At 35.7% G+C, this 15,187-nt stretch overlaps 2 protein-coding genes across 2 annotated transcripts in view; one reads left to right on the top strand and one right to left on the bottom strand.

The window, feature by feature from the left end:
• LOC149789787 (uncharacterized) overlaps nucleotides 1-15,187 on the bottom strand; it is a 47,447-nt gene that overhangs the window by 17,966 nt on the left and 14,294 nt on the right. The window contains exon 3 of the mRNA XM_089973122.1: nucleotides 5,571-5,669. Coding sequence (XP_089829248.1) covers nucleotides 5,571-5,669 — 99 coding nt within the window. The remainder of the gene's footprint in view (nucleotides 1-5,570; nucleotides 5,670-15,187) is intronic.
• LOC149789788 (uncharacterized) lies at nucleotides 2,098-4,088 on the top strand. The gene has a single exon (XM_089971780.1). The coding sequence runs from the start codon at nucleotides 2,160-2,162 to the stop codon at nucleotides 3,081-3,083; it is 924 nt and encodes a 307-aa protein (XP_089827906.1). The 5' UTR covers nucleotides 2,098-2,159; the 3' UTR covers nucleotides 3,084-4,088.

The following is a 15,187-nucleotide window of genomic DNA, read 5'->3' as shown; positions in this document are numbered from 1 at the left end:
AAATTAACAACACATTTCCCTAGAATACAAAGTGAAAATTGTGTGTGTGCTTTTCTGTGTGTGTAATTTGGATTTTTAACATAGCCTTAATAATTTTTCAGTCAAAATCGCAACAACGTTTGCAACAACGTTTGCAATGTGGCAGTTTATAATGATGCATAAAACTGGGGTATCGTGTCTCAGATATGTAATATGATGTCCCACACTGTCATATTATCCTGACACTAGTCCAACGAGTGCTAACATTAACCTTAAGGCTGAGCACCATGCGAGGCATCTTCTAATACCAATCGTATAATTGTATGGTATGACTCAGCCGGACTTCGAACCCTAGACCTCTCGCATGAAAGGTGAACGCTCTAACCACTTAGACCATCGGAGTGGTCAAAGTGAAAATGTATAATGAACTTACAGTGCTTTGAATTGAATCGCAATTCGTCCAAACAGTTATATCACGAGTCTAAAAGTATAGAATATTCCAAAAGAATTCCAGTGGTGTTATGAAATAATTCCAATCTTGAAAGTGCTGATGTACCAACAGTCAGGAATAGCCTAAAACAGTGTTGATTTGCTAACATAAATCACAATGATGTAATCCAAAATATCTATTTTAGATTCATTTGTGTATTTACATTTATAATTATTGTATGCATTCCTTATTTTTAGTTTATATACTTACTTTAGCTTCTTACTTACTTTAACTTACTACTTGCTTTAACTTACTATATACTTACTTTAACTTACTATATACTTGCTTTAACTTACTATATACTTGCTTTAACTTACTATATTCTTGCTTTAACGTACTACTTACTTACCTTAACTTAATATATACTTACTATATACTTACTTTAACTTACTATATATACTTACTACGTACTTGCTATATACTTTCTTCTTACTTACTTTAACTTACTACGTACCTACTTTAAGTTAATACTTACTTACTTTAACTTCTTACTTACTTTAACTTACAACTTACTTACTTTAACTTACTATATACTTACCTCTTACTTTAACTTACTAGTTAATTACTTTAACTTACTATGTACTTACTTTAATTTACTACTTACTTGCTACTTACTTATTTTCTACTTAGTTAACTTAAACTTAGTTAACTTAAACTTTTAAACTTGCTTACATTTAAACATATTTATCTAAACTTACATTACTTACTTTGCTTAATTAATTAGGTTACTCACTTACTTAAATTACTTCACTTACTTTACTTACTTAAATTACTTCACTTACTTTACTTACTTAAATTACTTCACTTACTTTACTTACTTAAATTACTTCACTTACTTTACTTACTTAAATTACTTCACTTACTTTACTTACTTAAATTACTTCACATACTTTACTTACTTAAATTAATTTACTTACTTACTTAAATTAATTTACTTACTCAATTAAATTAATTTACTTACTTAAATTAATTTACTTGCTCACTTAAATTAATTTACTTGCTCAATTAAATTAATTTACTTACTTAAATTAATTTACTTGCTCACTTAAATTAATTTACTTGCTCAATTAAATTAATTTACTTACTTAAATTAATTTACTTGCTCACTTAAATTAATTTACTTGCTCAATTAAATTAATTTACTTACTTAAATTAATTTACTTACTCACTTACTTAAATTAATTTACTTGCTCAATTAAATTAATTTACTTACTTAAATTAATTTACTTGCTCACTTAAATTAATTTACTTGCTCAATTAAATTAATTTACTTACTTAAATTAATTTACTTGCTCACTTAAATTAATTTACTTGCTCAATTAAATTAATTTACTTACTTAAATTAATTTACTTGCTCACTTAAATTATTTTACTTACTCACTTACTTAAATTAATTTACTTGCTCACTTAAATTAATTTACTTACTTTACTTACTTAAATTACTTTGCTTACTTAATTTCCAACGCATGAAACAATTTGGCCACGTACGTGGAATTATTAAAACCAGCCTGTCGGTCTGTTTGTATCGCTTGACACTGTTACGAAATTTCTTGAGAAAGAGAGCAACAAATTGGGATTCTGATTTATTGTGTTATTCCAAGTTTGAGCCCACTATCTCATGTGACATGAGTTTAATTCAACGTGAAAAACTCAGCACTAGACTACACAAACTAATTTCTAATCGCTAATTATGGAGAAAAAACAGTTAAGTGCGAAGTGTGTGATAAAATATTTGTACATGAGCATTAATGCTGGAGGAAAACCATTTAAGTGTGAAGTGTGTGATAAAATGTTTACTCGTAGTAGAAACATAAAAGAGCATATACGCACTCATACTGGAGAAAAACCATTTAAATGTGAAGTATGTGATGAAAGCTTTTATCGGAATAGAAATTTAAAACAGCACTTGAGGATTCATACTGGAGAAAAGCCATTTAAGTGTGCGGTATGTGATGCAAGCTTTCCTCAGAATTTAAATTTAAAACGACACATGATGATTCATACTGGAGAAAAACCATTTAAGTGTGAAGTATGTGATGAAAGCTTTTCTCAGAATTCAAATTTAAAACAGCACTTGAGGATTCATACGGGAGAAAAGCCATTTAAGTGTGAAGTATGTGATGAAAGCTTTACTCGTAATGGAAGTTTAAAACTGCACATGCGCATTCATTCTGGAGAAAAACCATTTAAGTGTGAAGTATGTGAAAAAAGCTTTTCTCGGAATGGAAATTTAAAGCAGCACCTGAGGATTCATACCGGAGAAAAATCATTCAAGTGTGAGATATGTGATGCATTGTTTCTTCAGAATATAAATTTAAAACAGCACATGAGAATTCATACTGGAGAAAAACCATTTAAGTGTGAAGTATGTAATGAAAGCTTTACTCAGACTGGAAGTTTAAAACAGCACATGAGGATTCATACCGGAGAAAAACCATACAAGTGTCAAGTGTGTGCTAAAATGTTTACTTTCAATGGAAATTTAAAAGTGCACATGATGATTCATACTGGAGAGAAGCCATACAAATGTGAAGTAGTTGATAAACTGTTTAGTCACTGTGAAAATTTAAAATTTCACAAGAACATTCACATTGGAGAGAAACCATTCATCTGAAGTATGTGATGAGAGGCTTAATCAGTTTACATATTTAAAAATGCACATCAGAATACAAAATTGATGAAAAAGCCATATAAATGTGAACTGTGTCATAAAATGTTTCAGCACATAGCGATAACAGGCCAAATTTAAAATTTTATCTCAGGTTAATAAACCAAATAAAGTGTAGCTCTTTTCATGGTTTCTCCTCATAGCAAGTGCAAGCAACTTATTTTATTGCCTGCAAAAAAGAGAATTCTTCAAAAAGTGAGCATTTTATGTACAGTGTCTATTTTCAAAACAATTTCAGTAATGCAATGTTTTTTTGGGTTGATTAATGAAGCAGTCACTGTAAAATATAACCACACTGTTCTAGAGGCATAATTTACAAATGTATTTTGTATATATAGAGATGTAGCAGGAGCATATATTTTTTAATTTTATATATTGATGTTTTAATTAGGCAGACATATTTTATTATTTTATGTATTTCATGTTTATTGATGAGAGAAATAAAGTCATCTATTGCAATTATCGTGCTATTCTCACTTTACACATATTTAGCCATTTAGGAAACTTTGAACCAGGATTACCTGTGAGTTTTGTTCACTGAGTAATGAAGCTACCATGATTAATGAATAATGTTAATGCTGAATTGTTCTATTGTACGACAAATGGTAAATAACTTTTTGATTGGTTAGTTTGCTACTTGTCTGTATAAACAATATATTATGAACAGTATATTAATGGTTGTCATTCCACTGGAGCTTCTGAAGGGTGCTGGTTATGGCATTGCAGTAAGATAAGTGTCTGATGATTCCTTTGCTTCAAGGAAAATATGACTTGACCTTTGTCCCATATGATAAGGTAAATAGATTTATAATATGCTTAATGTAACTGTTTATTGTATATGTACTCCGCGTATTTCTCTAGAATGTATGTTGATGTATTTTGGTACCTTTAATAGGTTATCAACCTGCATATTCTTTTATGAGCCTATCATTCTGTCCATTCGCTTGTCTGTCTGTCTGCTCTCTATTTTTGCTCTATACACTGATTGATGTGTTTAGGTTTATTTGGTCTACTAGCTCTCCAGATGGATAATCAATAACTATATGGTGTAGTAAGTTATTCATATTGAATGTACTTTAAACAGAATCAATGTAAACATGCAGAACAATAATGCACTGATGACGGTATTATTTATTCTTGTTGTTGTTGTGGGGTTTAACACTATTTTTCAGCACACAATGGGCTATGCATGATGGCCAGTATTAATGGTGGAGGAAGAATCCGGGAAAATCCCAGGAAAGAACCACCAACCCAAGCTTGCTCACATACCTACATTAGCCGAATCCTAGACTCTAACCCACGCAGACAGAGGTGAGATGGCACTCGGGGCCCCTATTGTTTATTGTTGTAGTAAATGTATTTTTCTTGTATTTTAAGGGTGTAATAAAATAGGAGAAATGTATCAATTTCCACTTGTCAACCTAACTGCACAATAAGAACCAATAATAACAAATACTGGACTTGTATTGTCTATTATTTGAGTAGAAGGTAAGTGCTGTAACATTTGGCACCCACCATGGGACTAATTGTGCTGAAGCTGAGGTTGTGCATATGTGTACGATGGAAAGAGGACTAGATTTAGTGGATTAAACAAGAACAAATGGAGAGCAATTTCCTTTGGTATCACGCTGTTAATGAATGTGTAAATATGGGTACTCCATTCATATAGATTTATAAAAACAGCTTTATCATAGAAGAATACACATGGAACTCCGGATGTGTTTATTCTCTGTTTCATTCATGGAAATGTTTGAGTGAGTACTTTCATTGATACTCTGTGGATCATCTGAACCTTGCGATAAACAGTGATATTCATTCTGTGCTTATATAGACTGATATTTGTGTTTTGACTCATTAGGACACTGTATAATTTGTTTGCTCATTTTACCTGGTAAAAATGGTTTTCATCAGTGCAAGTTGAATTAATTTGTATTCATATATTTATTTGAACCTACTATATTGTTTTGTGTGTCCATCAGTAGTGTATGGGGATACCATAGGGACAATGGGATTTTAAGTCCATCATATAGCAAACCATAGTAATGCAATTTCCTTCCTGAACTTTAATTTTGTTGCCATTCATTTATTTAGTACAATTTTAGGAAAGTTACTTTGGAAATTTATTTTACGTCATAAAATCAGCATTATACCAGAGTTAGAATACAGTTAGTTCTGGTTCAGTTGATTCTTCTAGAACCTATTTTCTCATAGATTGTAGTTTTCCAATTGTACAATATTCACTATTGACAACACAAAAATCATTCTTACAGCGGAATCTTTATTTTTGCAATATTCTTGTTTAACTGTCCTTATATATATTTCGCAGAAGTTTGTGCATTTCATCGTTTTGATTGCACGTTTTTTAAAGTAGATATAGAGTTCACAGAAGAAGTTCAAAACATGCTTTAAAGGTCAAGCCCAAGGCATACATACCTGAAGATTTTGCAAAGTGGATGTCAGACTTTACATCTTTGTTGGGTGCATATCCTGTTATATCTGTCACACTATCACATGAATTAAGAATATCAGTATCTTCAGGAGACAGGAAGAGTGAAACATAGTATGAATTATGGAGATATCAAGTTACATGCTTACAACAAGGCATGTATCCACAGGACCAGGTATCTCATGCATCCGACATTCCTTGAGAGAAGCTGGATGGATTGCTACACAATTGGGTCCAACAGCGTCCATTAAGGAGTTATTATCAAAGCTGGACAGGGTGTATGGCAATGTAGATTTGAAAGAGACTTTGTTAGCTGACTTATACAGTGCTCACCAGAAAGAGGACAAAGATATTTCTGCATGGAGTTGTAGGCTGTAAGATTTGTTGAACAAACACATTGAAATAAGGTTAGTGAAGACCACTGAGACAAATGATATGCAAAGGGCTATGCAGTGGACAGGACTTAGACACTTATGGATGTGTCTGGCCATAAGTTTGACTCACTCAAGACATTTGACGAATTGAGAATAGCTCTTCGTCATATTGTATCTGAACACAGGTTAAGAAGATGAGCTAAAATGCACCTAGAGAACTACCCATCTTAATATGGCATCAACTTCAAACACATCACAAACCAAGGAGCTTAGTGAATTGAGGGATCTTGTCCATCAGCTGTCACATAAAGTGAAAATGCTTAAGCAGCATTCAACATCCCACGTATCCAACAACCAGCAACACTATAGGAATCGATATAGGAAAAATAATACTGATGAGAGGAGAGACCGAATATGCTGGCTTCTGCTTGTCATGTTTGATTAGACCATTCAAAATGGGATTTAAACTTCACGAGGCCCATGGCTGGGGGCAAGCAGTAGGCTTTCCAAGGGGGTTGCTTAAAGAAGCATAAAAGAACTGACACGATAGAGCTAGTAGGACAAGCTAAGGTTACTGTTGTCATCAATAATACATGACACCTAAGCAAACCTGACAATTTGCTTACCTCCTACAGCAGAACAACTTGATAACTGCCTGCATTCATTGCTTGACAAACGTGTCCCAGCTACCAAGTGCAAATTATCAATTCAAAAAGTGTTCTCCATGGTAAAGCAGTTTTAGGGACCAGCTTCACACTGCTAAAAGAGACCGCCATAAAGCTGAGAGGCTTTGGCTTTCCACCGGACTCACTATTCATAAGCCAATCTGTGAATCTGCAAAGAAGAAAGTTACAAATATAGTCCATGCAGCGAAATCAGCCCACTAAAGTACTAAGGTCATGGAAAGTTCCAGCTGCAAAGAGCTCTTCGAGATTACTGACAAGCTAATGTCAAGGAACAAATGTACACCACTTCCAACTACCTTCATTCCTGTCGACCCTCCAGACATGTTTGCAGATTTCTTCAGTCACAAAGTACAAACTATTAGAGATACGCTTGAGACTACAATTTGACTCATCGTCACCGTACAGTTGGGATAAAGAATTTCAGTGGCAGCCATTAGCAGCATTTGAACATGTCTCAATGGATTTCGTAAATACGATCCTGTTGAAGAATGCACCAAAGTCGCTTGAACTTATCCAATTCCAACATCACTGCTGCTTGAGTGCTTAGATCCAGTATTGCCTTCACTAACTGATGTTATTAATATCTCTCTCTCATCCGGGGAATTCCCATCATTATTTAAAACTGCCATTGTAAAGCCTCTGCTGAAGAAACCAACACTAGACCATAATGATTTAAAGAACTACCGAACTAATCTCCCATTAATATAAAATATATTAGAAAATGTTGTTTTGTCCCAGCTTGTATCTCGTCTGAATTCAAACAGCCTTTGTACAATCTGCATATCACCCTTGCCACAGTATTGAAACTACTCTTCGAAAAGTAGTTAATGACATTTATTTTTGGATAGCTGAATGATTATGGTACTCACCCTCCTTGATTTGTCTGCAGCATTTGACACAATAGACCATAATATATTACTTCATCGTCTCCAGCATATATTTGGCAATCATGATACAGCCTTACTGTGGTTCAAGTCCTACTTGGTCAACAGGACACAAATTGTGTGTGCAAATGGAATACACCCCAGCCCAGTTAATCTATGCTATGGTGTTCCACAGGGGTTTGTTCTTGGACATGTTCTCTTCATTATATACACTCAGCCACTCTCAGTTGCCATAGATCATCATCCAGTGTCTCACCAATTGTACGCTGATGACACCCAAATATACAAATCTAGCCAACCAACTGAAGTTGATGCTACCATTCAAGGTGTAGAGAGGTGCATTTCTGATGTGAAATCATGGATGACGTGTAACAAGCTTCATATGAATGATGATAAAACTGAGACCGTTCTGATCACAACATAAAGACTTTCTCTTTCACATGAGAATTCTCATTCTCATTCACTTTACCTCAAACAAAAAATATCAGCAACACCAACATTAAATTGACAGTCAATACAAAACCTAGGTGTTACTCTGGACAGTACTCTCATATTGCACCAACATGTCATGAACATATGCAAGGCTGCATATCGTGAGCTGAGACGCATCAGCTCCATACGCAACTATCTTTCAGTTGATGCCACTAAAACACATTATTACTTTCGAGACTGGACTAATGTAACTCAATTTTGTCTGGTTCATCTCAATATATACTCCACAAACTTCAAAAAGATCAAAACACAGCTGCTTGGATCATACTTAGAGTACCACGATCAAAGCACACCTCCCCGCTGCTCTGTACCCTACACTGGCTATCCATTCGAACCAGAATCAAACACAAAATGTGCTTCCTGTGCTACATTTCACTGACGGACTCTAGTCCAACATACCTATCCGACCTCACCAAAGTGTACACACCAGCAAGATTCTTATGCTCCTCTTCTGACAATCGTATACTCATTATTCCCACTATGAAAACAAAGTTATATGGACAGCATTCTTTTGCATATCAGGGCGCAGCAACGTTGAATGAATTGCCCACTGAACTTAGACACAAAGACACGTTGATCCCATTCAAGAGTGCTCTAAAAACTGACTTATTTCGACTGTAAGAACAAACTTAAAGACCTAATAATGTTTCCTACCACAAATATTTCAGCATCCACGTTCACGAACACAAAATTGCACGACTATGATGTAAAATTATACACGGCAACACAGGCGTATTCTAAATTGTCGTTGCTGGTATCATCAAGCCTTGGGGCCCCGTGTTGCCGAGTGGTCTAAAGCGCTCTCCGTTACGGATCACTGCCATCTCACCTCTGTCTGCGTGGGTTCGAGTCTCGGATTCAGCCAACGTGGGTATATGAGAAAGCTTGCCAGTATCTTCTTGTGGGTCGGTAGTTCTTTCAGGGGGTTTTCCCGGGTTCTTCCTCTACCATTAATACTGGCTCCCATGTATAGCAATTTTTTCGTATCGAATATTCAATAACAGAATCTGATCTACCGATAATTAAAAATCCTGGATATAACGAAGCTGAGTTAAAAAAAAAGCAGGATAACATTATCCGATACAGCAATGGACAGCACTATGAAGGCCGTCATATTTCTCTTGGAATTGTAAATATAACTTTAATGATCGCGGTCAATCTTGTATGTGAGACATTGATGGAAGTTATCAGACAAACACTGATGTATCACATTCTTTTACACCTCCCGCAAGTACCACCTTGATATCTGATTGTGCAAGAGCCTATTAACCCGGTCTATCTACGAGGTCATAATCCGCTATTATCCAGAATACGTTTTCAACTAACTGACACATCCGACCACTTGTTTGACCTTCGCAAAAACGTTTTAAGTTTAAATTTGTATGTGAAATCCTAAGGATTTTTAATCGTAGATCTTTAATCATAGATTATTAATCGTAGAGTTGTCTCTCCTTGATCAAATCAAAGTCTCTGTCCTTGACAGAGTCAAGGGGACAGCACATACTTGAAAAATGCCACTGACGCGTGAAAGAGATCAGGCACATCAAAACCAGTATAAAAAATAATCCCCGTCCTTGAAAACGTGAATCTTATTATTTTAACTGACAAATCGACTAAAATCAGTCAAAAAAGGGCTAAAATCTTACATACTTTCACTTTCATTTTCACGAAATGACCCTAGCTTTCCTTTTTATCACAACAATCACTTCGAGTTTGAAATCAAAGGACAGCCCGAAGATTACATTGTTCTAAATATCAGTTATTTGTATTGAAAGTCCGATGGTTTGGAGCGGCAGACAATAATAATCCAGAGGACGACGATAAAGTATCCTCTGTCAAAATTTCATGCATTCCTTTTTCAGCGAAGTGGATTTGCATTTGAATAGCAAACTGGCCAGCAGCAGCATGGATACTTACCCTTACCGAGTGTACCTGAAAAAGCTCTTGACGTACAGTATAGAAGTCAAGAACACTCATCTGGAATCATGTGTGTTATGGAAACCAGACACGAAAAATTTCGACGATTTAAATGGTCAAAATGATGGATTTGTCGAACGTCGAAGCAAAATCACACCAACGGACAGCAGTTTATTACTGATGGATCGGTTATATTGGACATGTGGTTGCAAGAGACGTATTTGCTGAACGGTGTGAATGTCCGCCTGAGACTTAATCCAGCAGTACCACTTTCCATTTGATAACGGATGATGCTGCCAAATACAAACCCATTATCCAAGAGGCTCAACTCTATGTACGACGTGTGGAAGTGCTACCTAAAAAGGGAAACATCAATCACACTTTGAGCAGAATGACTGCCAAGTATCCGATACGATGCTTGGAAGTGAAAACTTTCACCATGTCCAAGGGTCAGCAATCCATGATCGAAGATCATCTGTTCCAAGGACAGTTACCCAAGAGTTTAATCCTTGGCATCGTCGATAATGAAGCCTTCAACGGAGCTGCCAATAAATATCACTTTAACTTTCAGCACTTCAACGTGACCAAGATTGAAGTCAGTCGCGATGACAAAACATTGTGTACCAGACCTTTCGAACCTAATTTTGCCCAGAAGAATTGAGATCGTGCGAAGCCACTGGATAGTTAGGAACCAAGAGTAGTTACGGTATTACGTACGAGAATTATGCAGGAGGCTATGCTTTGTGGGCTTTTGATTTCAATGCAAACCAAGGCAGCGATGATAGACATTTCCACCTTACAAAAGCTGGGCAGATTCGCGTGGAACTTCAGTTCAAAGAAGCGCTGCAGCAGACAGTGAACATCATCCTGTATGCCAAATTCGACAATACCATAGAAATCAAGAGTTTGAAAGAAGTCATTATAGATTATTAGAAACTATGGAAGACTGTTAAACCTCTTAGAATAGTTGATAATCTATGGAAATTGCATGGGAGAAGACTGTGGAAGTAGAACCCCAAGACAAAGATAAAAAGGATATAGTGATGAAGTCCAGATGGCCATAAAAGAACAACATTTAGACTCCTGTTTTGCCAAACACTTGGCTGAACAAATTACGGAATTGATAAAGATTGTTATGGATGTCAAAACGATCATCCCAGTCAAATTCAACACGACAAATGTCTGATGGTGAGTCAAGAAGAAAAATTGGACGAATATCAGGACGAAGCTTGGAGTTCAATATATGCCCAAAACATCACGAACAAAGGAAACAATTGATCAATGCACTGAGGACAATTACTGCGTCATATTCCTACCCGGAATTCCCCTCCCAAACTAACCCAAACCCCAATCAAACAATTGATGCTGTGTAGATTTTCCTTAAGAAAAATGACAATCAATTAACTATAACTCATCTTTACCCATATTTAGACCGACTGGACACTAAGGTCGATTATAAGTAATATATATCAAGGCAAAAGTTAGAATAGAACAGAACAAATAAATTAATTAATACACTTATCATTAGGCTGTACGCTACTGGACACAATTTTTAGTGCTCATGGGTGAGAAAGTGTTGCCGGGAGTGGCATACGGTTTACATCCCAAATAGGGGTATGTACAGCCAGTGCGCGGGCTGATCCTACGCCTGCACCTATCACCCACCTCGGTGTTATGAGCTTCCCAAATGTATAGTCCATCAGGCAATGTAATGAGCAATCGGAAATTAGGACAACATCATACATAGTAACATCTGTTCTTTATTTTCTATTCCCACTTAAAACATGATGAATCGTAATATAAATCATAAATGGCCAACAACATTAAAAATATAATGTGACTTAAATCCCAGACATCAGGGCCCGCTGCACACCACGACAACAAATGGACTATAAATTAATTAGAAATCAGAATAGCAACCCAAAATTATACCTATAAGGTGGCTAAAAACCCAAACCCATCAGGACCAGCCACACAAGGTGGCACCAAATTATATAATTAGGAATTATGACCTTAAATTATTGATCCATAAGGTGACTAAGAGTCGAGTCATCAGGCAACCCGCAAAAGGCGAAAACATTTATTATTTGGAATAAAAACATCAAATTGCATTTGATTAAATACATTTCCCGTAAAATAGATTAGAAGATTCATCTTACTATCTACATCTTTATCTTCTCTACAAACATCACAAATGATTTTCCAAACATAAAATACGGCAAACGACACCATTTACTATTCGGAAATTGGAAACAAATCGATACCGGATGTAGGGTGCATCCCTTCCAATGAGCCCGATCCTCCTTTGCCGCCTCCAGATTTGTACCATCTAGGTGAGTGCGTGTGGACTTTGCCCACTCACCACTAGTCCCATGAGCCATAAATATTTCGAAACCGGTCCAATCACATAGCATTTATTTAGTGCAGTAATGCGTTGGGGGAAGTGGCACCATTCCTTTCCTCTCGAAGAAATCAAGCATTCCCAATTGGGAAATAAAACCTGGTCGTACATTCCCGAAAGGGCAATAAACGAATAAACGACATAATTTCAATCAGTCACTCAGTCTGGCTTCCCACCGTTGATTGTTCAACATTGAAAAACATTGAACAGCAGACTAACGACGCTTCTGGAACTTCAGATTCACCTGGAGTACTCCCGACGCCTGTCGGATGAGCTGGCCAACAGCGTCCACAGGAGGAAAGAAGGCAACATCCATATGTGCAGAACAGGAGAAGGAGGGAAGTCTTCGTTATCCCTCAAATTAAGAACTTTTAGAGTGAAGCCAGTCAACCTTCCTCAGTGCTCCCAACCACATGGGTAAATTTGGAGAATTAGTGGAGTAGGAGTTGTTTGTGGTGCCAGGCCGAGGACATGTCACCATTAGCCAGATGCATCTGGAGTTCCATTTTCAGGGTTAACCAAAGCTGTAGAAAAGAGACACTATTCAAGTTGCCAATTTGTGTCAATGTGGAGTAGTGTGAATATAAATACTCACTCATTGTGTGTGTGTATTTGTAAGAGCTCCTGTACATTTGTGTAGATAGTTGATTATTGGAGTTTGTAAGCGTTCGCGTACGTTTGTGTGGATAGTAGAGTGTGTGGTTTTCAACCTTCCCTTTTGTGTGGATAGTATAATTTGATTTTGATTTTGCTTTCATGTGTGTGTGGATAGTATAATTTTGGTTTGATTTTGCTTATTCGCATGTGTGGATAGTATAATTTTGTTTGATTTTGCTTCTTCGCGCGTGTGGATAGAATAATTTGGGGTTGATTTTGTTTCTATGCGTGTGTGGATAGTATAATTTGTGGTTAGTTTATGCTTCTTCGCGTGTGTGGATAGTATATATATATATATATATATATATATATATATATATATATATATATATATATATATATATATATACTTTTTTTTTTCTTTGCGTGTATGAATAGTATATAATATATTAAGTGAGTGGAGGGGATATTTTCCTGCTTCACACATATAAAGTCAAAGTGTTCGTCGTTCGCGCAATTCTACACGAAATAAAGGAAGATGAGTATAGAGCTATTTAACGAGCTAAAGGACAGTTTGTACTTGATGCTACGTATGTGGTGGAAATTCTAGAGAAGGAGTTGAAGTATCGAGTTACCAAGTACTTTGTCACAAGTCAAGTGACTAGTCTAAAAGTTGCCAGGGATCTGATTCAGGGTATGATTGAAGAGGAAGTTAACTTGAGTATGTGAAAGTTAGCGGTTTGAAAGAAGCGTTAGATAGTATAATGAAAGTAAGGTGCTTCTTGGAAGATATACTGAAATGGACAGAATGGTATTTAGTAAAGTGGGGAATGGAATAGCTAAAGAAAGCTGAAGAACAGATAAGAAATGTTTCGACAGAAGTAAAGAAGATAAAAGAAAGATAGTCAAAGGAGCGAAAACAAAATATAAAGTAAAAAGAGGAGTTTGAGACACTAAATAATAATTGCTATAAATGTCCAGGAGAAATTTAGAGCCATAGGCCATCCTGACTGGATGCCACAGGATGAAGAGAAGAAGAAATTAATATTTGGGAAAGTCAGGAGCTTGTGGAAGAAGTGGAGAAAATAAAAGATGAACCAGAATAAACCAAAGGCCCTTTTCAGGGCCACTCATATGCCTCGAAAAGATTTGTTTTCTTGCCCAATGTATAATCCATCAACTAAATAAGTTTATTTCATTTAAGCCAAACTTCTCTAATAATACTGAAATGATTTTTGACAATTTAATTTCCATCTATTGTAATAGATTATATCACATAAATTCATGAACAAGAAATTATCTACTTGTTTGCCCCGCTCTTCCATTTTTTGCTTGAATCAAATAACTCTAAGACACCATTTTCAGTAGATGTGCTGTTCTCTAAATCCTGTCTATCATGCATGAGCTCTTCGTGTGTATCTCTTATTTTTATACGACGGATAAAAACTGGTTTAGCCATACATTTCCGATAAAAGATAAGTAACATGAACGAGTCTGATAGTCTGTTTTATGTCAGTGTTTGACATATTTTAAAAATTTCATTAGATGCTCGAAATGCAATTTTAATTCTAGTTACATATATAGTGTTTTCTAGAACGCCGTTGTTTTGATTCCACAAACCCATACCTTTCATAAGGTTGTACGAGCATAGTCTGCCATAAAAAAGGAAAAAATGAATTTTCTATTTAGAAGCATGCTCCACTGTCCTATAGACACAAAACAGGTGGCAAGACCATATTCCAGGATATTGGATCGTCATACGGCGTGCTCATATCGCACCATGGTTTGTTGTATCTGTAAGTTTGACCTCTAGTCTGTGCATGCTATTTCGGTGTTCTTCACATGCTATTTCACATTTTAAATTTTTTAGAAAGAAACTTCACCTTAATTCAGTATTTCTGCCAAGTTTAATGAATATTCAGCATAAATGTTGTGTGTGTTGTACGTGTTGCATGACATGTTTACGGTGTGGTAGAACACGTTTGTCAAGTTTATCTAGCATAGGATGCATCAGTTAAGTGAGTGAAAGCATATACTTTTACTCACTTTATTGATGCATGCTACAGTAGACGATTTATTAACTTTTTACTATTTACTTATCCTTTAGTTTATTGTAAGACTGATGGGTACAATATTGGTTAAAAAGTATAAAACTTGGCATTGCATCCCAAAAATATTCAGCCACAGCACATACAAGTAACAAAGAGGATTGTCTCTACATTATCTCTGTGTTGCAAATTGAAACTCCACCTA

Source organism: Sinohyriopsis cumingii, chromosome 10 (assembly GCF_028554795.1).
Source record: "Sinohyriopsis cumingii isolate HCF-2022 chromosome 10, ASM2855479v2, whole genome shotgun sequence".
Lineage (NCBI taxonomy): Eukaryota > Metazoa > Mollusca > Bivalvia > Unionida > Unionidae > Sinohyriopsis > Sinohyriopsis cumingii.
Note: the sequence above shows the minus strand (reverse complement) of the source record. Positions and strands in the feature narration are given on the sequence as shown.

Coding starts and splice junctions, on each gene's coding strand:
- LOC149789788 (XM_089971780.1), top strand. CDS start 2,160: ATGGAGAAAAAACAGTTAAGTGCGAAGTGTGTGATAAAATATTTGTAC.